Source organism: Sciurus vulgaris, assembly GCF_902686455.1.
Source record: "Sciurus vulgaris genome assembly, chromosome: 14".
NCBI lineage: Eukaryota > Metazoa > Chordata > Mammalia > Rodentia > Sciuridae > Sciurus > Sciurus vulgaris.
This window is the reverse complement of record NC_136475.1, coordinates 56,374,788-56,399,404: the sequence shown is the minus strand read 5'-3', so window position 1 is coordinate 56,399,404 and position 24,617 is coordinate 56,374,788. Positions and strand designations below refer to the sequence as shown.

Below are 24,617 nucleotides of genomic sequence, written 5' to 3'. Positions count from 1 at the left end.
GAAGATTCATCTCAGGAGAAAAGCTAATTTTTAAGCGACTCTGAGGAGCCCTGACTTATGTTGTTAGGGTTTTCAAGTACCACACACACAGCTGTAGCGAGAAACAAAGCCAGTTACTCTCTTATCCACTGCGCTGTTACCTGACGCAGATTCCTGGTGACTTTCACATCATGCCAGGCATTATCATTAAACTTTCCATTCACGGGCTCCACTAGTGCTTCAAAGGCCCCTGATCCCAAATTAATGACCAGAGAGACAGCTCCATTTTTCAGGGCAAGATTGACATAATCGGCTGATTTCCCGGTGTGAAGCATCAGTCCATTCCTCTGAAGGGTTTTAAAGGACAGAGTTATTTCATCACTGCTGCTTTGAATGGGGTTTTGAGACAAGTCGTAGCAGAAGTATTCAGATCCCTTGAAAGTGGCAATATATTCTTCTTTTCCTAGAGAAAAACAGATAGATAGATGCATAAGTAAAGACACATACTATGCGGATCAGCAGATCTTAACAAAAACAATGACTAATCAGACCCCAAATGAACTCTTTGCCTAATTAATATTTATGACAAGAGCCCTGTCAAAGAATCATAGTGCTGTAGGTGGCAGTATATTTTTAATAAACCTCCTCAGCTATTGGGCCATCAACTACAATAGCTAAAACTAACATTCTTGAAAATTCAATTAATTTTTAAGTATCACTGCAAGAGCTCTGATCAGAGAAAGTAGCTCTGTGATCTCTCCAGGGCATGAATCAGGTACCATAAGTGCATATTGGACGGTTCCACTCTGCTGACATCAATGGATCCCAACATGTTTGCCACATGCTCTCCATCCAGCTAAGGAGTTATTTTAATTTTCAGTGAGACATTTATATTCAAAGATATTTTTCACTGAAGGGCCACATATTTCTACCACTATGAGGCCATAACAAATTATATTGTAAAGGGAAGGAAAAAATATGATTTGATCTGGGGGTAAATAGATCTCTCCTGTAGAGTATATTTCCCCTCCCCTGGATGGAGGGAACAGCAACCGAAAGTCTAATGGAGTCAGCTGAATTATTAATTCATTCCCTGGTCTCATTAAGCAGATGGTAAGGCTGGTTTTTATGAGACTGGTAAGAATTCCAGCACATTGCCATGGGACAGCCTGTAAATGAAGTCTTAACATCTTCTATGTATCTTGGTCTTCACTATATTTAGGACTAACAATGAGGATCCCTCAAGATACTACTCAGATCAAACAGAAATATCGTTCTTTGGAAAGAGCAGTCTTCTCACTGATGAAGTGAGTTTGACCAACGGAAGAATGCAAGCCAAAAGCTCCTTTGACTTGCTAGGCAATGACGATAGTGTGCCAAGAAGAGACAGTATGGTTGGAAATCAGCTCGCAGTAAACTATAAACAGAATTACAAGTGATACGGGAGAAAGCATTCCACTGGTAAGATAGCTTTTCTGTCATGCTCACTGGGGGTTTTGAGTAAGCATGACAGCAAGAGGCATTTTACTCTTCCCCTGGCAACAGGTTTTTACTTCAGGACTATTTATTTATTCATGTATTTATTTATTTATTTATTTTGGTGCTGGGGATTGAACCCAGGGCCTTATGCATGAGAGGCAAGCACTCTACCAACTGAGCTATATCCCCAGCCCAGGACTATTTTCACTTCGTAACAAATGTTTTGGAATCCGAGATCAAATCCAGGTTTCCACTACTCAGTGCCAGATGACCTGACTTCCTGAATGAAGAAACAGTCATAGTGGCCATAGATAGCTAAGCCATGGCACTAAGACTGGACGTAAGCACTAGGGATTTCACAAGAGATTGACCCCTGTTACAATAGTCACTGACTATTGGTAAATAATTAATGAAGCCTGGCAGTCAGGTTCAACATGGAATGTTCTGAGTAAGAGCATAGGAAAGACAACCCAATTCATACCAGTGAATCCTTCCCATTCATTCATTCAAAGTACAGAATGTGCATACTGCAGTGTTGAAGGCCAGTACTGATTTTTAGGGCTAAAGAATGGACATAGCTAACCTCATTCCTGTGTCAGAATGTTTATAGTACAGGTGTCTGCGTCCTTGGTCAGTTCAATATAATCACTATTAGGCACAATTAAATATTACTGTAATACTAGGGGGGAATATGGCCCCAAATATGACTTTAGATTGCAAGTTGGCCACCTGTTGTGACTGGGGGCAATTTTGCATCTTTCCAAATTCCACTTTCTGAAAATGGTGAGTGATACTGAGCTTTTGGGATTGGTATAAAGATAAAATGAGATGTCAGCACAGAATCTGGTAAAGCTGATGGCAGATGTCTTTCCCCTTGTCTATCTAAAGTGAAAAGTGTGATAAATGATCTAAAACAAAGAACATAAGCCATTCTTGTGAAATCCAGAATCTACTCTTTAAGATCAGAAACAGATAAGGATTTCCACTATCAAAATTTCTATCTAATACCATATTTGAAACTGCAGCTAATGCAGAAAGACAAGAAAATATATGAACAGATGAAATAGCATTGTATTAGCAAATATGGCTGTATAAACTGAAAGACCATAACCTATAAAAATCACTTGGCTAAATAAGATATTTTAGAAAGACTGCAGGGTTCTATATAATGGGGACAATCAATGTTTTCATATATATAAGTAGAACTATAGATTCAATAAAATTCCAATAAAAATGTCAGTGAATTTTTAAAGTTAATGTGAAATGTTGATTCTATAAGTTATACAGGTAAAACAAAGAGCCCAAAATAACTAAGATATGCCAGAGAAGGATGAAGCAAGTTGACTGTGTAAGAATAGACATTTAGTATAAAATTATGATAATTTGTAGAATACATTAAGAGGAGATAAACTAATATACTTCTAAGTATATGCAAAACAATTTATATTAAATCAGACATTGCAGATAATGAGCAAAGGATAGATAGATTAGACAATAAATGGTGCTGAGACATCTGATCATCCAGATGAACAAAGTGATGTTGGATTTTTATATCATTTTATTGACAAAAATCAATTTTACTTGGGCTAAGGATATACTTTAGAAAAACAATTATGTAAATGCTTAGTAGGTTTTATACAACAGGCATAAAAACTATTTAAAGTATTGATAAATTCATCCACATCAAAATTAAGAAAATCTGTTTCTCAATAGAGAGTAAGAAGTTAAATTAAAAGTTGTGTGCAAATATTTTCATTTCATATTAATCAACAAAGGATTATAATCCAGGATCTTGAAAGTACCCCCATAGATCAATATAAAAAAAGACAAAGGGAGAAAGGGACAAAAGAGCTGTCATAGAAAAAAATCAACAAATGTGGCCTATGGATAAATGAAAAGATGTACAATCCTATCAATATTCAGAGAAAGGCAAAAAGCAAATTATATACAGATTACATTTTGCCAGTTACAAAACTGATGAAAATTAAAAAGGAAAGAAATATTTCAAAGTTTGGCAAAGCTGTTGATATTCATTCTTCTCTGTTGTTGAGAGTGCTGACAAGATAAAAACTGGCCAGCTGCTCTGGACTTATGCAGTCCCATGGGAATTTGACAGAGTATAAAGACTTAGGGTCTCAGTCTTTAGAAAATAATCAATAAAAATAACATTCTCCAGTTTTTTTCACTCATTTCTCCATGCTTATTGTTTTAATTTTACGTGATAAGTGATCAAGTGGATTCTGGTTCATCAATAAATACATATATCATCCACAGTGAGAAACATTCTTCTAAAGATGACACTGGTGATAATTTATCCTTCCACTGAATACTCAGAGCAGATCTCTGTTCCAGTGGAAGCTTTACAGACCCTCCTCCAACTCAGCCCCTTAATTTATGTTATTAAAAAAGTGGAGCCCTTCCAGTTTAAACAACTGTCAAGTTCATAAAATGTGCCTATTATAAAAGCTGGACTAGAATTCAGTTTCTATCTGATATACCACACGCCCTATAGGTTAGAGGGAAAAGCCAGATGGTATTCATAAAGCTAGAAAAAAATGACAAAGTATGGGTTTGTGAAGATGTGTCATGTTACAGTAAGAAAATAATAATTATCTACCTGTTTAAGAAGGCAGGGAAGAATATAAGATAGTCAGAAAGAATCCACTTAAATAACTGAATAAGTTTTGGGGAGTGAAGAGGTTTGGTACAGTTAACAGCCTGTAGCATTTTATCCAAGAGACCTCATATCATTAAAAGTCCATGTAACTCAGAATGAATTAAAAAAAAAATGAAAGAGAAGGATTGCTTTGACAGATAACATGGCAGAGCCAGGGGGAGAACAGTAAATAGAGTTGCACTTTATTAGGTCATGAGCTTTGAAGTTTATGAGTGTTGATGTATTTTAACACTACATTTCTGTTACTTTAAAAACGAAAATATATCACATATGTTGTTTAATTACAAATTTAGGTAATTCACTTTGCATTAAATGCAATTATATCATTTTGGAAAAATTTACATTTTGTAATATACAATTATCTTTAAATGCCATAAATGATTCATGAAGCTAAGTAGGGAAATATTTTTCCTTGTTCTCGTTCATAAAAGAACATATATACTACATGAAAATACAAAAATCACTCCATATTCTACAATATAAGATGATTATATTGTTTTGAGTTCTTTGCTACCTTAAATTTTTGTCATTAAAGTTTGCATCATATCATATGCAAGGACCAACGAGCACAGTAAAGTATTTATGCTTTCTTATTGAACACTTAATGAATAGGTCTAGGTCAATTTTAAAATGCAATTCTCAAATATTTTATATATTTCTAATATGCGTTAAAACAATAAAAATGAAAAAGAAATTAGACCCACAGCAATGAATATGTCAACAAATACTTACATTCAAGATAAAGAACTCACACAAATTAATAATTAAAAGTTAGACAATAGGAAAAGTAGAAAACTACTTACAACACTCTTCAATAAAGGAATATCAATGTGAAAAGATATTTAATTTAATTAGTCCTCAGAGAAATATAAATTAAATCAAAATGAAATGTGACCACAGTCCACTAGAATGAATAAAATGAAAAAGACAAAAAAATACAGAGTGATGATGGGGAGCAGCTGGAACTCTCATACAATGTTAGTAGGAACCACTTTGGGAAACTGACAATGTCCTTTAAGTCTGAACATAGGACTACCCTATGAATGAACAATCTCACTCATAAGCTTATAAACAAAAATGCATGTATAGATCATCAGAATAATATACCAGAATGTTCATAGTGACACTCTATGTAATAACTTCAAACTGACCAGAACTGAAATAATAATTCATGGTAGAAAAGATAAACAGATTGGAGCAGAGTCATTCAATGGAATATTAAGCAGAAGTAAGAATATATTATGTAAAATTACAGGCAGAAATATGAATAAATCTCACAGTAGCAATGATGAGTAAAAATGCTACACATGAAAGATAACATACTTTTCATCCCATTTTATAAAAAAAAATTTAAAACAAGCAAAACTAATCTTTGCCTTTGAAAATTAAATTAATGGCTATCTTTGGTGTAGATAGGAAGGAGAGTGAGAAATCCTCTTTGAATACTAATAATGTTCAAGTCTGGATTTGGTTGTTTTGGGTATGCTCACAGTGAAAACAACTCATTTACCTGTGTACTTAAGATAAATGCACTTCTTAGTATGTTTACTGCATTTAAATTAAAAGGTTAAATAATCTGAACACAGAATGAACTAACCTGATTATTTTATTCCTGATTAATAAAATAATATATACAAGATACTATTTTATTAATGCTTTGATTATAAATAAAAACTAAACTAATAATAATAATAATAATTTTAATTGTCATGTTGAAAACTATTAATGCATATTAATCTCACTTGCTCTTCATACTAACCTCATAAGATTTATAAATATACATAGGCTGCATGGATATAATAACTGTTGATTAATGGACTGATACCAAGATAAAGAGAATCCTTGAATGGTGAACTGAACAAATGGATCTCTGCTCATACCCAAAATCACTGATTTCTACTTCATAGGAAGGACAATTAATCAAGAGATTGAATAGTTTCCCAAGTTCACATAGAAATTAATTCTCAGGACAAGGCCCCTTCCTATTTCCTATGCATGGAGTATATACTCTTACTTTGACTTTATATTTTCACAGTCTCCAAGTTCACTGAACTTCAGGAAATAATCAACAAGCAAATTACCCTATATTTGAAAGACAAGAATGCCTATGGGCAGAAAGATGTCCCATTGTCCCCATTCGCCTTACGGATGTTAGGCTGTTTTCCTACCTTATTATTCTTAATTACTTTGCTTTTCACATCTGATCTGAAATAACACAGATCTGTAATCCGTCACTATAATTGTGAGTTTCTAAGATTGTTTTCAACACAAAACAAACCAAAATCAACAAATGAAAAAGCAAATATAAAAAAAATAACATTTGAATGAAAGACACGCTCCATTTATTTTTCTACTTCAGAAGAAAATACACAAGAACATTTTGCCAAAAACATCCTTGACAAAACAAAGGTACACACTTGAAGTTTACATTATTAAATTAAATAATAAGCTTGGGTATCTCAGACTATAAAGATCAAATAAATTTAGAACAACAGAAAAGTTTGTCTATTGAAACTCATGCCAGGATAAATCCTTACTCCCTAAAAATTTTACCAAGTAATCACATCACTTTATTTGCCACACTTTGCAATTTAGGAATTAAAACTATCAGTTGATTATTCTATAGAAACAGCATTCATTTAAAGGGAGAGTAGTTCAGTCTCAGATTTTCAAACTGACAGAAGGTTGTAAAGCTTTCTGAAATCCTTAAATGTGATTCAACCTTTGTAAATGATGAGGGTAACTCCTATTTTGCAGCAAGAAATCATGCTTTACAAAGTATCCATTCAAAGTTTTATTTCACATTAGGTAGACTCTGAGGCAAGCAATTTGAAATGGCCAAATTTCCATGAAATAACCCCAAGGAAGGGGTATATTCTTGATGATAAACTTGAAGTCATCAAAAATGAAAAGTAAAGACTTCCATACTGTTTAGTCCAATGCCTTCATTTATTTAATAGGTTGAGAGCCCAACGGACAAAAGTAAGGTCACATAACTACTTAGGCAAGAATCAGAATATAACCCTTGCAGACTTGATTCTAGTCTCAGACAATTCCTCAATTCTCAGGTATTTCATGATATGGGCCTCTAATTCATGACCAAAAACTAAATGAGGCTTAAACTTCGGCATGTTTTTCTCCAAGAGAAAACACGACATGACCCTACTGTGCAACTGATGTGCATTTGTTTAAATAACCACAAGTACTCACAACCAAACAGGAGACTGAATACCTGCCTATTCTACACAAATCACAAGATGCACAAACATGGCAGTGAACCTGCATCCAGGCATTCAAAGGTGTACAATATGGCATTCTCTGGGCTCAAGCCCCAACAACAGAATCTGTGAAAAATAAATGCCAGTATCTTTTAATCTGCAGGAAATCATGAACACAATCCAAACAAAAACACAATTCTTTACAGATTCTCTGTAAAAACTACTGAATTCTCTGGGTGATAATTAATGGTTACTTAATAACAAAGTAAATGATAGGAAAACAGTTATATTCACAGATTTATAGTATTCTGTATTTATAGATAATTTCATTTATAAAATGGTTATGATGTACATGACTTCAAGTAGAAAATCACTTCATTACCAACTTAGGGTAATCTATACTGAACAATCTACCTGTTTAACCAAGTTCCAAAGAGTACACAATTTATGATTCTTTCTTCGTAAAATCAGAGCACTATTGCCTTTAACTCTAAACGCTATATTTTCAGTTATCAAAAAATTTGGCCATTTGAGTAAACTGATCTAAATTTTAGAATTTGATTTTTTAAAATAAATACAAATAATACCTTGGAAAATAAAAACAGATTGTCAGAGAACTTCATATGGAATTGGAAAGCCTGGTGTAGAGTAAAATTGCTTTAAAAACATGATCTCTTACTATATGCCACTCTGACTATGACCTAGGGGACAGGTCATCAGCATCACCTGGAACTTGTGAGAAATTAAAGACCTCAGGACCCCTCCCCAATCTGCAACACAGAATTAGCACTGCGATGTGATCCTTCAGGTGACTTTAAAATAAGATGTTAGAGTGCTATTGTTAAACAGATTCTTACATTGTTGCAATTTATTTTTTAATAATTTTAAGGAGTTTTTTACATCTGCTATTTCCGAGTTAAGCATTAAAGACAAAACTAATATTGATATCATGGCATTTTTCTAAAGGGATAAATATCCAGCTCAATTACTTTGCATCTTTTGATTTGAAAAATAAGCCGGCGGGGGTGGGGGATGTAGAGAGCTGATCAGTGTGTAGTTATGTCAAATATCTATTTAATATGCATCCAGCAGAGGGTCCAGTCTTTGAATCATTGGGAGTAATCTCTGATTTTCTATTCTCATCGTGTTTCACCTTTAGGCAATATTACAATAGAATTCTCTCTGGGTTGGGAAACTTAGCACTACTCTTCTGGATAAATGTAAAGGGTATAATATCTCTTGGTACAGTCTAACAAGTCATCATTGTTAGCGAATGAACTTAATAAGTTTCATGCAAATGCATTTATGATTCTTTAGAGAAATATCTTTGTTCATACTCTGCTGTAACTGATAACAATCATGCATTCTAGATGTGACCAGACTCAATGAAAACTGATGGACCTGGGCTGCATCTTTTCCACTTATTATAGTTAAGTGAACTTGGAACATTCTAAAGTTAATAATACCTAGCATGGAGGAAATATAATCAAAGTCTATCATGCTTAAAACAAGAATGACAATTCCTTAAAAGAAAAAACTAAAATTATCTTCTTATCTCCAGTATCTTAAGTAAAGGAGGGAGTAAATAAATAGGTGGTGAGTATAATGAGGAATTATGCAGGGATAGGAAAAGATCTATGTACCTCCACTTACCCCCTTGCCCAATCAAGGTTTTGTGACTTATTTTTACTGTTTCTTTTTAAAGATCTAGTGCTAACTTGTTATTAAAATAACGCAAAATAGTAAGTTTGAATACATTAAAATCAGTATAAACTAGGTTAAGAGATGGATTGTAGAATACCATTCTTTGCACCAGAGAAGGAAGAGATGCTGGAAACTCCTGGGCATATCTCTGGTCACAAGACAAAAATGACTATTGAATCCAAAGGTAACATACATAAAGCACCTAGTACACAGGGAGATTAATATTCATCCAGGCCCTGGTCATTTTTCAGTTATATTTTAGATGCCCATGGTTTGGACACACTGCTTTAGGCATAAAATGTATCAATAAACAAGGCCCTCAGGGTCTTCTCTCACCAAACTGGTGAGAGAGAGATAACTATAAATGAGCAAAAGCCATCATATGTGATACCAAGCAAGAAGAAGAGTGCCATGAGAGATGACAAGGACTGGGAAAGCTCTCTTAGAAGATGAGACCTGCATGTTGAGAAACCACATTTGAAGTTGCCACCTCCTAAAATGAGAAAATATTGGAATAGGAAAAAAAAAAAAAATCAGTGAGCACACAGCTTAGTCAAATAGGCATCATGGAATGAACGAGATGAGAACAGAGATGTGAGGTGGGACTAGATCCTGTAGGGCCTTCTAAATCTTGGTCAAATTCTTGGATTTTATTTCGTATACAATGAGAATTTTTTTTTGTTGTTGTTATTTTGGTAGTGACATGATTTAATGTACATCCCAAAAGATAGGTCTGGCTGCTGTGTGGAGAAGTTTGCTCTGGGTAGGTAGGGGATCAATAATAATTAGACCCACATTTATGAAATTATGGAACACAGATGCAGCAGCTCTGTAGTCATAAATACATCATGAACACTTAGGCAAAAGATTGATGACCTGAAAGTCTCATTTTTTTCATCAGTAAATGGATATGATAATACTAGCATCCATTTAATAGAGTAGTTATGAGGATTAAATAAGACTCTATGCAGTAATAAATTCATTAAAGATTTTCAATTATTGGGATATAAATATAAAAGAGTATTTATTATGGATGTATTAGAAAACACTGTTTTCAAACATGCATAGTTACTACTTTTGCCCATATTTTAACAAAATCTTGGGCAGAATCATTGAATCTCTGGCTGTTTTTTGGTTACTGAAAGCTTAGGCTAATTTACATGTTTAAGCTGAGATTTGACCTAAATTTCATCCCTCATTATCTCTCTGTTTTTAGTTGTGAGATGGGGGTGTAGTATGACTCCATGCATCATCCCTCCTTTGGAGATAGATGGCCATTACAAATTCTGGGGGGAGGAAGCAGGTGGAAGAGTAAAGGACAGTGGTTAATCCTTCAGTCCTTTCTTTTGGCTGTACTTGCTGCTCTGTTTCACCCACACTGACCCTAGATGCCCTTCTTCTGGTAGACTCCATAACATCTGCTTACTGTAATCCATTGCCCCAGCAAGTGCCCTTTTTTGTGAGTAATACTTGCCAGATGGCTCATGCCAAAGCCTAAAGGGGGTGTCTACTTAACCGACAGAATCATAGGCATCCAGCTACACCACACGTGGAGCACATAGGCTACACTCCCATTGAAGCCATCCATTCTTCCAGTTCCCTTCTCCCTTCCTCAGAAACTTCCCGTGGCCACCTCTGCCTCAACCCAGCTTCAGCAAGTTTGATGCCTACAAAGTCATGCCCCAAGAATGTGGTACGCCACCTCTCTTGTTGTTCAGACATAGTCAGTCTCTGTTCCTGATGTTACCATGGCCTATTCCTTTAGTTATTTTGGCTGAGGGAAGCACACTGTTCTGTGAACAGTACATTTTCATACTCTAGAACCTGGCAATTTTCTCTGTTCATCCATCCTCCCTGCTTAGGTACAGAATATATGAGGTGAGAAAGTGGACAGTGTGTTTATATATATATATATAAAATACTGGGCATATGGTAGGCAGTTAATTCAAGTTAGCTATTATGATCATCATTATTATTAAAGTAACCACTGTATTTCAAACGACTGTCCAACAGTTTTAAAAAATAAGTATTACCACATCTTTTATTACCCACAATATAATTATGCCCAACACACTAAATCTAGAAGCATTAGGTTAATTATGCTTCATAAACTATGAAAGAGATGGAAGTACTATACACACAAAAAAGAAAAGGAAATACAAGTCCCTATTGGTGGTTTGTTATTTTTAACAGGGTTGAAACTGTAAGAGGTGCAAAATAATTGATATTTTTACTTTTGACCTTTTTTTTTTTTTTTCCTTTTTTCATTCTCTCAGGGAACACTCTTGGGCTGAGTATCCTGAGAGTTGTGCACTGTTTTCTCCTTAGCAGTTTCCCATTCTCTGCTCTTGGCATCCTGTTTAGCCTCCTTGGGCCTCATTTTCCTTTCTGGCAAAGGGACATAGCTGGACTAAGTGATCTCCAGTATGATCTTTCCATTCTAAAATTCTCTGGTTCTACAATATTCTTGATTTATTGAGCCACTGTTTCATCAATTCATTCAATAAACATTTACTGGAGTCCAACTCTGTGCCAAACTCTTTCCTACTGATAAAGTTAAGCGACATGCTAGAGTTAAAATGTCTTGAAAGATTTCAAATGGATGCTGCTTTGAAAAAGGAACTTCCATGCCAACCTTTACCTCCTTGGGCTTCCAGAGCTAGCTCTCCTCTTTTCCTATGAGAACTCAAAAATTCATAAAAAATAAAGGAACACAGAAGATCTTTTATTCAAAAGCATACTTTCAATTACTTATCTTCCTTAGCCCAGAAAAGAACACCTTCAATGGATTTCCTGGTGTGTCAGAAGAATGTCTTTGATGGTTATTTTTTCCTCCTAATTTAAGGTACTTCAACATATAAATGCAATTTCTAGAAAAATAAGTTATTTTAGGAGAAAGCTAATGTTACTATAAATTTATGCAAATTAATTTGGAATTAATTCTAAATTTGTACTTATTTCTAAAAGTACAGAATTATCATCAACAAGGATTAGTATTTTCCTAGGGCTAGATCTCTTAATGTGGAATTAGGAGCCCTGGATTCAGTTCTCCATGTTATGTTTAGTGGTCAATTGTCATTAAAAAGTAAACATAGCTGAGTCTGAGTTGCTTTTAGTACAAGGACTATAGGTACCAGTCATACCACACTTTGAGATTTTAGAAAAATAAGACCTGAAATGTAATGATATGACATTATTATCATTATTATTTTATTATTATTTACATAACAAGGGTTCTATAATCTCCCTTACTCCATCTATCATAGCTGTGTTGAAAACATTATAAATCAACATTGTATAGCTCAGTTTTTCCCACTTCAATGTCTTCATCTGACTTGAGTACTGTTTACTCAGTTCTCCCAAGGATGGTACAAAACTGGCAGCATTCTAGATGTATTGGGCAAAAATTAGTTCATTATAGGTGATGGATGCCTTGGTGTTTTACTTACTTCCCAACTCCAGTAGAGTTCCAGCTTCACTGTAAAGACACAGAATTTTATCGGAGGATTTCTGAGGTGTCTCACAGAAGAGAAGGAATTGTTAAACCATCAAATCTTGGAAAGGAATGAACTCTGAGTAAATTCAAGCTTTCTTATAGCAGAATTTCTGATCTCCTCTTGTGGTAGACATGTTTGTGACTCAGTTCCAGTGAACCTCAGTCTTGAGGTAATTCTTTTCAAATTTTCAATTCCTCAGTTGCTTCAATTGGCATAAGAAGTCTATGCCCAGATCAGTCTTCAGTGGTAGGAATGAAGGGAAGGGGCAGGATTGCAAACACAGACATGTGAGAAGATAGCCTGGTCATTCTTCAACACCAGTCTTTGCCAATAAGTTGGTATGGGAACCCTTCCTAAAATGTAGAATTATTGCTATCTCCTTTTTTAGTTTTACCTATAAATTTAAATCTTAGGATGCAATATAAATAGTGAACTTCAGCTGATTTGTAACTAACTTTATTTGAACTGTCAAACTTTATCAGAAATCTTGATGAATTGCAGAACTGCAAACTTTTTGTTGGAAGAGGGACACCCAAAAAGTTGAGGAAGAATTCTGTAGTGTCTATAGCAAGGCACAGGTGAATTGGGATAAGAAGTTGAACCTCTTGACCAGCTGATCCCAAACAAGGATGGCCATCAGAATAAACTGGAAAACCCTCTAAAAGGGCATAGTTTTAGTACCACTAGTCACATGTTTTAGTTTATTGAGTTGAATCTTTTGATGATTTATTGTTATATTTTAGTCCCTAGTTAATTCTAAGAACCAGTGTAGGTTGAAACTCAATATGGTTATTTTTGTTGGTTGGTTTTGGGTTTTTGTGGTGTTTTGTTTTAATTTGGTTTTTGGTTTGGAGAGGTTTTTGTTTTATTTTTGTCTTTTTGTAAAGTACCTTTCCTTGTCCTATTCTCCATGGTAAGAACCCACTTACCAACAGATAGTTAGAAAAAGATGTAAAACTAAATGAAAGAAATATATATATATGAAAGGGAAAAGCAGAGCACATTTCCACTCCTTAGTTTGGAAGAAAATTGACTAAAGAATATTCATTCTGGCCAGACTGAATAACACCACCTCTTGAATCAGCAGCCGTGATTCACAAAACATCATTCATTTCTTACAGTGAGAATTCTCTGGTCTCAAGGACAGGACACAATCCCCATTCACAGATTCTATATGTTTTTTGTTTCCTTTTCTACCTGTTATGAGTAAACCAAACACCATGTGGAGACAAGGTTTTTCTTTTAAAAGAAGTCATTTTTCTTGACTCTGCATAGAATATATTTTAATACTATTGTTGAAAGAAGGTACTCCACCTGTTACCATACTGTAGTTCTTCCCTCCTGCTAATTCATAAACTATAAACATAAGACTTTCTAATTCAAGGGCTTTCAAAAATGTCTTGACCAATTACCTAGAACCCATATACACAAGCTTTTTATCTATAACAGACTCTTCTATTTTTCATAAAAATATACATTATTCTAAATTGATTTCATAATCCACTAATGGTTCAACATCCAAACAATAAAAAGCAATAATTCAGTGCAGCATTTTTGTGTTACAAATAAAAAAACACAGTACCAGAGATGTGAAGAGGATTGGCAAAAGACTTTTGAATACCTTGGACTAAAGTTTGGATCTCTATCTCTGAATCCTCTGGTCTTTCTACTATACTCTGCTGCATTTCTACTGCTATTTTCAATACATTTGAATGGACATAGTAAAAGTTTCAGAATGGAAGAAAATATTAATGTTGAAGACTATAGGACAGTCTATTATCATATAATCCATCTGAATTACCTTTCTCAACAAACCTGATTTTCATTACTTTCAATATATATAAAATTATAACTTCATGTCTTTCAAATCACCAAATAATATTATTTTTCTCAACTATAGCCTCAAAGTGAAATGATCATTTCAACCCTTACTTCACATTTACACTAATTTGTTAAGCTTCTCATCTTCAAAACTTGAGCTTTTGCAGCTTCTTTTGATACATATTATTTTAATGAAAATCTTTGATTTCTATGTTCAGACAGCCCTATTTTAAAACATATAAAGCATTTTATTTTAAATTGATAGTAAATGTTTTTGTGGACAAAATCTATACTGTTTTGTAATAAAAATGAAATTAACACCACAATCTTGAAAAGAACCCAATGATTGGCTGATGCCAGCAACAACCAGGTATGACAGACTGAAGTAATGTGATTAAAACGTTTACTAGTCATAACAGTAGTCAAGTTAACAACAAAACAAAATCACCTAAAGAGGCTTAAAGGTAGACACCTGAGAGGAAGGAGAGGAGGGAAAGAGGAAGTACTGGGAACTGAAGTGGAGCAAATTACATTCCATGCACATATAATTATGTCATAATGAACCAATATTATGTGTAAGTATAGTGCATTAATAAGAAAAAAATGTGATGTCTGGATCTAGCCTCCACCTCAATATTTATTCTTATTTAATGGGCAACATGTGGCCTGGGCATGAGGGTTTTCGGAAGCTTTGCAGAAATGGTAGTAAACCCAAGGGTTCAGAGATACATGACCAATGCACTTCATGTGAAATAGTTTGACACTATATTGATTTAGTTATGCTAATGCAAAAATTTTTGTGGTTCTTTTAGGTAATTACACCTTTCATGTGACCTGCCTGTGTATCATGTTGGGCTACATTTTCATAGTGCTTGACTAACTAGAAAGTCATCTAGCATACTTTAATTAAATAGAAGCACTTAAGTACATTTCCCAATATGTGCATGCTACTTCATCAGACCAACCTTTAAATGCATCTGATTTCAGGTCACAGTTCTTTTTAAGAGCCAATCTTCACATAAAACCACATGAATGAACACTCCTCAGAAACGTGAACAGCTAAAACCTATAATGATATCACAATATCTCTTTCCTGAAGGAAGCATCATCTGAGGGGTAATAGAGGACTGAAATTGCTGCCACCTTAGAAAATCATATTTGCCCAAATCCAGAGAAGTCCTCAATTAGCTGAATTCAACTGTCCTCAGTTTTCTTGAATTTAAATATGTAGCCAATCTCTAAAACTCATTATACACAAAAATGTATAGGTTTAAGTATTCTGGCAAAGAAGGCAAATGTTCCAAGTCCATAAAAGACTATCTTTCACAATGCTCTTTAAGAAGTTACTGAAGTGGTTACCTGAAGCAACCACTGAACTCAGTGAAGTATGCCTGTAGTTCTCCAATTGGAAGGCTGAGGCAGGAGGACCACAAGTTCAAGGCTAGCCTCAGCAACTTAGCAAGAACTTGTCTCAGAAAAAAATCAAAAGAACTGTGTATGAAGCTCTGGAATAGAGCAACTCAAAGTTCAATCCACAGTACCCCAAACCAATCAACCAACAACAATACCCCAAATAACAACAAAACCTTAAGTGAATGAAAAGTATATGGAGGCAAAATATCTCACTCGGAACATTAAAAACAAGGATTTTATACTTTCAGGAGAAGATCATGGAAGGTAGTTGTAGGATAAAATAAATAGATAAAGAAAGACACAGAACAAGAGTCTGTTCCAAAATAGTTGGTTAGAAGAGTGGATATCCCATTCATCAGTACCCGCCCCAACAGGCTCATCTTTCTTCAACAAGTTTGCACATCTTTGCAACTGCCAGCTGGAATCTTAAGTGTCTAAGTTCCTTTCTTTCTACTAAGAGACCAATGAGCCAAGGACTGATTTTTGCTTTCTTTGCTGCTATACCTTAAAAAATGATCGGCTCAGGATTTCAAACCAAGCCAAGCACTGACTAAAAGGTTCCTCACAAAAGCTTTTTAATAAATTTCTGCTTGTGATTTTTTCACATGTATTTGGATTTGAAGAGAAAGAATTTCTTCCCCATTTCCCTTATTTCCTGTTGCTTGTTTGACTAAGTAAAAAGCAGGCACTTTGGATGCTGTAAGGAGAGAAAATGGAAGAGGGGTAAATGGGTCAAGATTGAATGTCCCTGGCTCTGGCAATCCTTCTGATTGCCTTCAGTGAAATAAATCCTTTATTCTTCATCTAGCTCAGACTCTAGGAAAGCACAGAAGCAGCCCTTCAGCCTTCTTCCTACCTCAGGTCAAAGTCCTTTTCACACTTGGCATGTAACCTAGAAACATCAGACTTCTGTGTAAAATGGAAACTTTTATGCTTCCAAGCCATTCATCAGCGTTCTATGGTCTCTTCGTCCTGTGGGTTCCCTTAGTGAATTTGAGGCATCTCTTAAGGCAAAGGGGTTTGAAAGCTTTGAGATTTTCTTGGCGACTGAAAAGAATAATTTGACTTCTCTTGGAATAAGATCACATTCAGCAGAAAAGATCTGCTGTGCTCAAGGTCATGGGTCTTGGCTCTGTGGATATTCAGTTATTCAGCAGAATAGCCACTCCAAGCCTTCAAAGCACTTTCCGACACTGCTGCAGGTGTTGTCTGGGGAGACCTCTCTGACACTGGATTCTTGCATCTGCAATTCCTCTTTTTAATGCAGTCTATTGTTCTCCCTGAAATCCATATTCCCCTATACTTATGTAATGTATGCAATCCAAGAGATTTTCAGAGAAATGCTACTACGATCTAGGATTGGCATATTCATACACAAATAACTGAAGAGTTAAAGGGGGAATTCAAGGGAAAATGCATTTTTAAATTGGTGTATTTAGAATTATAAAGTTGTTCAAATCAGCATTATTTTAGAATGTGTTGCTTACAAAATAAGCCATGGGATCCCTGGGAAAATAATTAGTTCATTAATTAAAGAAACATATTAAGGACCTACTATGTGTGTGGCACTATGTTAATTGTGTTGTAAACACAGATGAGTTCGGGATGCAGCTCACAAGATATTCACAACACACATGGGATACTAGGCCATGGAAATTGAAAGTCGAAGAGATTGTTTCCAAAGTGTAAAACTACATTTCATAGAAAAGGTAAAATTTATATCATGTCTCTTTTTTCTCCACAGATATACTTACTTTTTATTTATCAATTAAAAAGAACAAGAGAGAGGAAATTCTTCGAAGTGGTGTACATTTTTTGTTCTTCAAATATTTTAAGGTTTCAAAATCAATTCATGATTTTTGCTTGAGTCAATCACTACTCTGATGACTGAAAATGATTATTACGAAGTTTATTTTCTTCATCCCAAGGTCTGATGAACTCTGACACCAGGCTGGCTCAGTAGGGCTGTGCAGGGCCCATTGTGTCTGTCTTTGCCTCCGGAAGTCCTGATTATCATCTCCAGAAGGCTTGGCTTAAAGTCTCAACAGCACAGTATACTCCCAGGGAAAATGAAGAACCATAGCCACCAGGTCGATGATACCAAATATGCTGGATTTGTATCCTGTGTGCACCACATTCTAGCATGAGTTGCTGGTGAAGCTGGAGCCATTGGAATTTTCTATTGAATAAGCCAAAAGGATTCAGAGATCTTTCCCCATAGTAATTTCTGAGTGTATCTCCTGGCACATAATTAATGACTGCTGGCCTTCTAACAGCAGGCCACTGGTGCAAGGGGCAGGACGTCTTGGCCAAACTGAGTGCAGAGTTGAATTCTTCCTCTGACCTGAGTAAGACACTGATCTTTCTTTTCCACATAGGTTTTTCCCAATTCAATCTTCCTGCCCTGCTCTTGGGGTGGCAGTCTCGCTCCTATTTTCTCTTAAATACCTTTTTGAACTCTACAGAGAGGTTCAGCAGGAGTAGAGAGAGGGCAGATGGTGAAACATACTGGTAATGTGTCAATCGTGTAGAACCAGACCTAACTGTGCCTACTTCCAGTAATGTCAAAGAACTCTTCAGATGGTGAAGGAAACTGGTCACCATCAATGATGTTACCACTGTACTTTGGACCCAGAAGATTCCCCAAAGGCTCATGTGTTGAAGTTCCCCGTGCAGCAGTGTTCAGAGGTGGGGCTTGTGGGAAGTGACTAGATCATGAGGGCTAATGTTGGTGCCATTTTATGTGCCTTCTTTACCTTGAACTCCATGTCAAAGATCTTGTCCCTGGCCTTGTTTGAAGGATTCATCAGGTTCTCTTTTCTCTGCACACAGAATCTAGATATTCCATTTTGAAACCAAATTTGGATTCTCAATTTAGGAACCCTGATTTTCTTAGTAAGCTGTTCTGTGGAATGGGTCACAGGATAGGAATTGTTCATGAAGGCCTTGATGAGGGTGTGCAGCTGAGAGGGGCTGTAGGTGGTACAGTGCTATCTGACCTTTCCACTTAGGATCTGTTCTTGAAGGTGATCTCACCTGGGGCCTTGACTTGATTCCAAAACCTCCTTAAGTTTTGGTCTTATCTGAAATCTATGCCTAGCTCTAAGATTTTCAAACCAAATCTGGATTCTTGACTCTTCAGTGTTGACTTCCGAACCAAGTTTTTGTTTGGTAGCATAATCTGGATACAGTTTTGGATAAAGGTGTTGATGAGAATTTTCAGCTGCCCTTTGGTGAATTTGGTGTGATTGTGCCTAGAATTCATTAGTGCAGTCTTGTTTGAAAAGTTGTCTTGTGACATGTTGGAAGAGAGATCTGATGTGCAAGCATCCATTTAAGAGATCCTTAGATCACATCTTGAAGGGCAGATTTGAAAACAAGGCACTCCAGGATGGAATATAAAGGTGGATTAAAGTTCTGAGGTAAGAAATCAAGCAATGAAATTTGACTCAAACTAAGGTGGAACAATGAAGAATAAGGACAAGTTCACTGAGAAAATTTGTCTCTGGCCATAAAAGACCCTGGGCCAACAGGAAGACAGTTCTCATCAAGACAGCAGAAATTAGGTGGGCATGGTGGCACAAACCTGTAATCACAAGTTCAAGGCTAGTCGCATCAACTTAGCAATGCCCTAAGCATCTTAGCAAGACCCCCTCTCAATCTAAAAAACTAGAAAACAAACAAAGAAACCCCCATGGCTGGGGATGTAGCTCAATGGTAAACTGCCCCGGGGTTAAATCCCCAGTACCACCTCCCCGTTTTGCTCCCCCCCCCCCCCCGCAAGAAAAGAAATATTAAAAGAAAATAAAGTATCTGTTTAATTTTAGAAGACAGAATGTTTCCTCAATCAAAAAATGATTCAGCTTAGCATGAAGTAAAGGTTTGATAGAACTTTTAAGTAAAATGAAAATTGTATACAGAATTGGATAACCTTTGTAACCAGGCCCTGAACTAGTGAGTTTATAAGCATGAACTCAACCTCTGGGTAAGCATTACTTTCTAGTTGCATTTCCAGATGTATAATCAGTTCTTCCAACACTATTAAGGATGACATTCTTTCCTCACAGTTTTCTTTTCTGTTTGTTTTTGTTTTTTTGTTTTTGTGCTGGGAATTGAATCCAGGGCCTCATGTACTATGCAAGATCTATCCCACGAAGTACATACCCTGCCCCTCCCCACAATTTTGAAACATCATGTGTAAACTAAACTCCATATGTATTTAGATCCACATCTAGACTCCATTTACTCCATATGTTTTTATCTGTTTCTGTGCCAAAACCAGATTGTTTTAATTACACTTGTTTCACTTAACATTTTATTATCATGTAGGCAACTTAACCAAATTGTTATTTTTATATAAATTTTGGCCTTTCATGGAAATTTATGATTGCACATTAATTTTGCAATTTGTAAAATCCTTAATCCCTTTCCCCAAATTGAGATTATGAATTCAGCTGCCCTAAATATAAAATATTCTTTAAAACTTGAATCATTCTGTCCAGGAGCAATGGTTTGTTTTCCTACGTATTTGCATCCTAACTTATTTTCTTCCATAAAGTTTTTTTATTTTATTTATGTACATCTTGCACAAAATCAGTATTTTGTATTGTGTGGGTAAGCTAGTCATAGCCCCAGGATCTTCATATGGGAAAAAACCCTACTCATATAAACATCTACACTGCTTTGAGAAATGCAACAATTTGAGAGAAAATTCAATTTTTTTTTTTTTTGCAGTCACACTTTAGCTTTCTATTCTAATGTTACCGAGTAGTTAAATTGGTTCAAAAATATTTATTCTTTTTATTACTCTTTCTGACCTGAAAAAAGGATAGCTTTTTCCACCAGACTTGTATATTCAGTATACTATTTTTAATTTATATCTACGTTAAGTAACAATTCCTATAAATTTCAGAGGAGACGATTGAAAGCAAAAGAAATAAAGAAAAAAAATTAACTGGAAATAAGCAAGCAACTTCTTTATGGCTCCTCTCTATTACCTTAATGTCAGAAACTAAAGGTTACTTTACTACTAAGCCTGAATTCTCTCCTCTTAGCATACCGGAGGGCTACCTTTCCTCCATGATCCATCTTTTCATTTAGTGTCTATTCCAAGTGGAAGAAAAATAATTCTTCACTCTTACTCACCAGCAACAACCCTGAGGGACACAAAATTACATTGAAGGTGGAAACAGCCTCTATCCTGAAATTTCATTACTGAAGTCCAACACTTACCACATTAACTCAGTAAATAAAAATGCTGCAATTTAAGCCAATTTGAAAGGTGGGGAATAGCTTCACCTTTTAAACACACACACACACACACACACACACACACACACACACACTTCTTTTTTTTCTTTTTCAAAAGTGGGACTATATAAATTTCTTGATCTTAATGTTGTAAATAACATGTCAAATCCAGATACACTCAAATGTGACCCAAAATTAACATTCAAGACATCTCAAAAATCAATATATTTCTATAAGCTGTATTAAAATTGTCTCTAAGTATTCATTTCTAAGAGAAAATAAATACTACATAATGAATTAAAAATGAATGCCTCCTCTGTTATTAACAGCACCTTCATCTATCTATCCCTTTATCTGTATCTTTATTTCTCTGTATTTTTTGTTAACTGAGCCATAAAATATTTATTTCCATCTATATTTCCCACTAAAATATGAGCACCCTATGAGGGAAGGGAATATTTTGTTGAGGTAATGCTTGTCATCATGATTGTTTGACACTGTATCCCAGGGACTGGGCCAGTACCTGGCACCTAGCAGGCACTCAGTAGATCCCTACTAAATAACTTATTCACAATTACATAATTAACAATTCGAACATAGGCACTGGAACTAAATCCAACCAAGTAACCCGATTCAAAACAAATGAAATTTTCTTTCATTATTATCCACTACCCCTTTAAACTTTACTGTGTTTAAAAAATAAAAAATCAAATTTGACAATAGATTTAAAGGAACATTATTCCTTAAATGTACGATCAGAATTGATATTTATATACATGACTGCCAATCTAAGGAGGGAAAACAGATATTAATCACACATTAAACAAATCAGACAGTTACATTTGTTCAAAGTGCCATCTAGGAAGGAAAACAGAATGTGCCTTGATGGGAGATGCTCAACTTATACCCCAGAAAGTCTTCCCTAAAAAGGGACATTTTGGCTCTGGGCATCTGTAGAGTAAGAGTGGTCAGGTAGGAAGGCAGGGAACATTCCAGGTTCTGCAGCCAAAGAGTCGGTTCTCCTCAGTTTGATCTTGCATATCACAGTACACTTAAAATATTTGGAAAGTCATCGAAGGAATACCTTAGATGATACAAGGAAATATGAGGCTCTTACAGAGATACCTACGAGTTCTGAGTCCAGGAAGACCTTGGCACAGCCTAGAAACTAAAAGACTGGAGACATACTAGGTAAGAATCAGGAAAAAACACGTGGAAAGCACCAATTCTGGTGGCAGATTTTCTTCTCAAGCTGAATTAACCAGCTGAAGTCTCTGTAACTATCCTGAGCTTTTCTGTACCCAGTAGCTCTCTGTCTCAGCTAAATGTGGCATTAGTAACATGTGGAAGCAGAAAGTTTTCTGAAAATGATCAATTTATTTAGTGACTTAGGCAACTCCTGGCTGGTGAAAACAAGCCATTTGGTATTCAGAAAATTTCAAATTCCTTAGATGACTTTCCAAATATTTTAAGTGTACTGTGATATGCAAGATCAAACTGAGGAGAACCAACTCTGGCTGCAGATCTGAGATCTCTCTATGGGAGAGCCTATGGGAGAGCCAATGGGAGCTCAGTTGCATCAGTTTATTTTCACACTGGTGGCACTAAGTAGGTTCAATTACTCAGTTATGGAAAGCTCGGTTTTCATGATTCTTTAAACACTAGAAGTGTTCCTGACTCTGCACTTTCATGTTTCTCTTTTTTCCACTACCCACCTATTTCTCAAAGCACCCAAGTCCCACCACAAGGATCCTTCCCTATTTGATCCATTCTTCCTTTAAATTCCTTCTATATTTTAGAGCTGTTAGTACATAATTTCTCCCTTAATTGCATCTGATTCTGGGGAAGAAGGGGAATAAAAGGCCAGAACATAAGAAGGAAGGGAGAAAAATTACCCATGTAAATATAGAGTGTTTTTCCAAAAGAAAACTTCTAATCAGGATGTAAATGATCCATTCAATGGTCGAGCACTATATTTTTTTTTGGAAGAATATTTTCCAATTTGAGAATTGTTTTAATATTTTCTGTAGAATATCTACATGATAAGAGGTCCTCCTGAATCATTACTTGCTAAACAAATCAATCAAACAAATCTCAATTTTAGACATGTTTTGTTTTGGTCAGTCTCTGAAGATTATCCCAAAGAAGAAAAAAATGGGGAAATCTAGAAAATCTGTAGTAGAAGGCCAGGGAAATATATAAATTATTTTTTACTAGCCCTTTTAAGAGCCTTATATTTCCTTGTCCTAGGTATTCAGTATACTTAGGGAAGGCATAAATATATGTAACACTATTAAAACCAGTTTAGAAAAATTCCTTAACTCTCTAATAGAAAAGTAGGTAAAGAACATGAAAACAATCCACAGAATTGAAAATCGGTGATTAGTAAATCTATGAAAAATCATACAACTTTACAGACATTGAAAGAAATGAACAGAAAACTAAAATAGAAATAAGTTCTTTTTCTACCTTCCAACCTTCAATACGAGTTGGGTGTAAGACAAGCATTTGGTACCTTAATTAGTGAAAATACAATTCAGACAGACTAAGGGAAATATAAACTGGCAGTTGGTTTAAGGATGTAAAGAAAGTTCTGTCCTGTCCTAGTAATGCCAGTTCCGAATAAGACATCTATGAAAAAAAAATCAGAGTCATGAATACAAATTTGCATATAAGAATGTTCATTACAGTCTTAACAATCAGAAAAAAATTATAATTAAAATTGTCAACTATCATAAAATGCCTAAATAATTTATGACACATTAGAATAGATTTATTTTTACTTTTAGTAGTTCTGGGGATCAAACCCATGGCCTCATGCATGTTAAGCAAGTGCTTTGTCACTGATCTATATCCTCAGTCCACAGAAGGGAGTATTGGCAGTCACTAAAAAAAAAAAAAAATCATATTTTCACATTCTAATAATGGGAGAAGAAAAAATACTTCCCACATAAAGTTAAACAAAATAGTTGTAGGACACATAAACTACATTATGCATTGGATCATTACAAATATATTGTATATACACATGTGTGGGGGGGTGTGTAGAGATGTAAGTAAATTTCTGGAAGAAAACAGACCAGACTGTTACCATTTCTTTGTTAAATCCATCTATTTTATTTAAATCTTTCTGTATCTTCCAAATCTTTCAACAATGGACATTTTTTTATAATCAGGAAAAAACTAATAAGATTAAATGATTAATTTATACTCATTTTGACATGTGCATGAATTATTCCACAAAAACAGCTCCCTTTTACAAGTCAAGCCAAAGAGATGTCAAACCACATTGTGTTCTACAGAGATTCAATCGCCAACAATGACATAATGCAAAACTCCCCACAGAGACCCTCTCCTCTTTCACACAACACTGTATTTTATAACAATGTTTAACAGTTGGAAATGCTGAGAAGCTGTAGATGAGATCATTAGTGGAAAGTATTTTTCATCATGCTTTTGTCAGGAAAATCCCTTAGCATCAGATCTATTTCTGAGTTATATGTTTTACCCAGGCTGGCAAAATTCAAAGCCAAGTATATAAAGCATGTATTTACAAGCATCTTCCTCTACCAAATGGAA

General features: G+C 35.2%; 1 protein-coding gene across 30 annotated transcripts in view; it reads right to left on the bottom strand.

Moving 5' to 3' along the window:
- Nucleotides 1-24,617, bottom strand: part of NRXN1 (neurexin 1) — a 1,087,847-nt gene that overhangs the window by 679,426 nt on the left and 383,804 nt on the right. For all 30 annotated transcript variants that reach the window (XM_079110028.1, XM_079110037.1, XM_079110040.1 and 27 more), the window contains one exon: nt 141-442. In XM_079110028.1, coding sequence (XP_078966154.1) covers nt 141-442 — 302 coding nt within the window. The remainder of the gene's footprint in view (nt 1-140; nt 443-24,617) is intronic.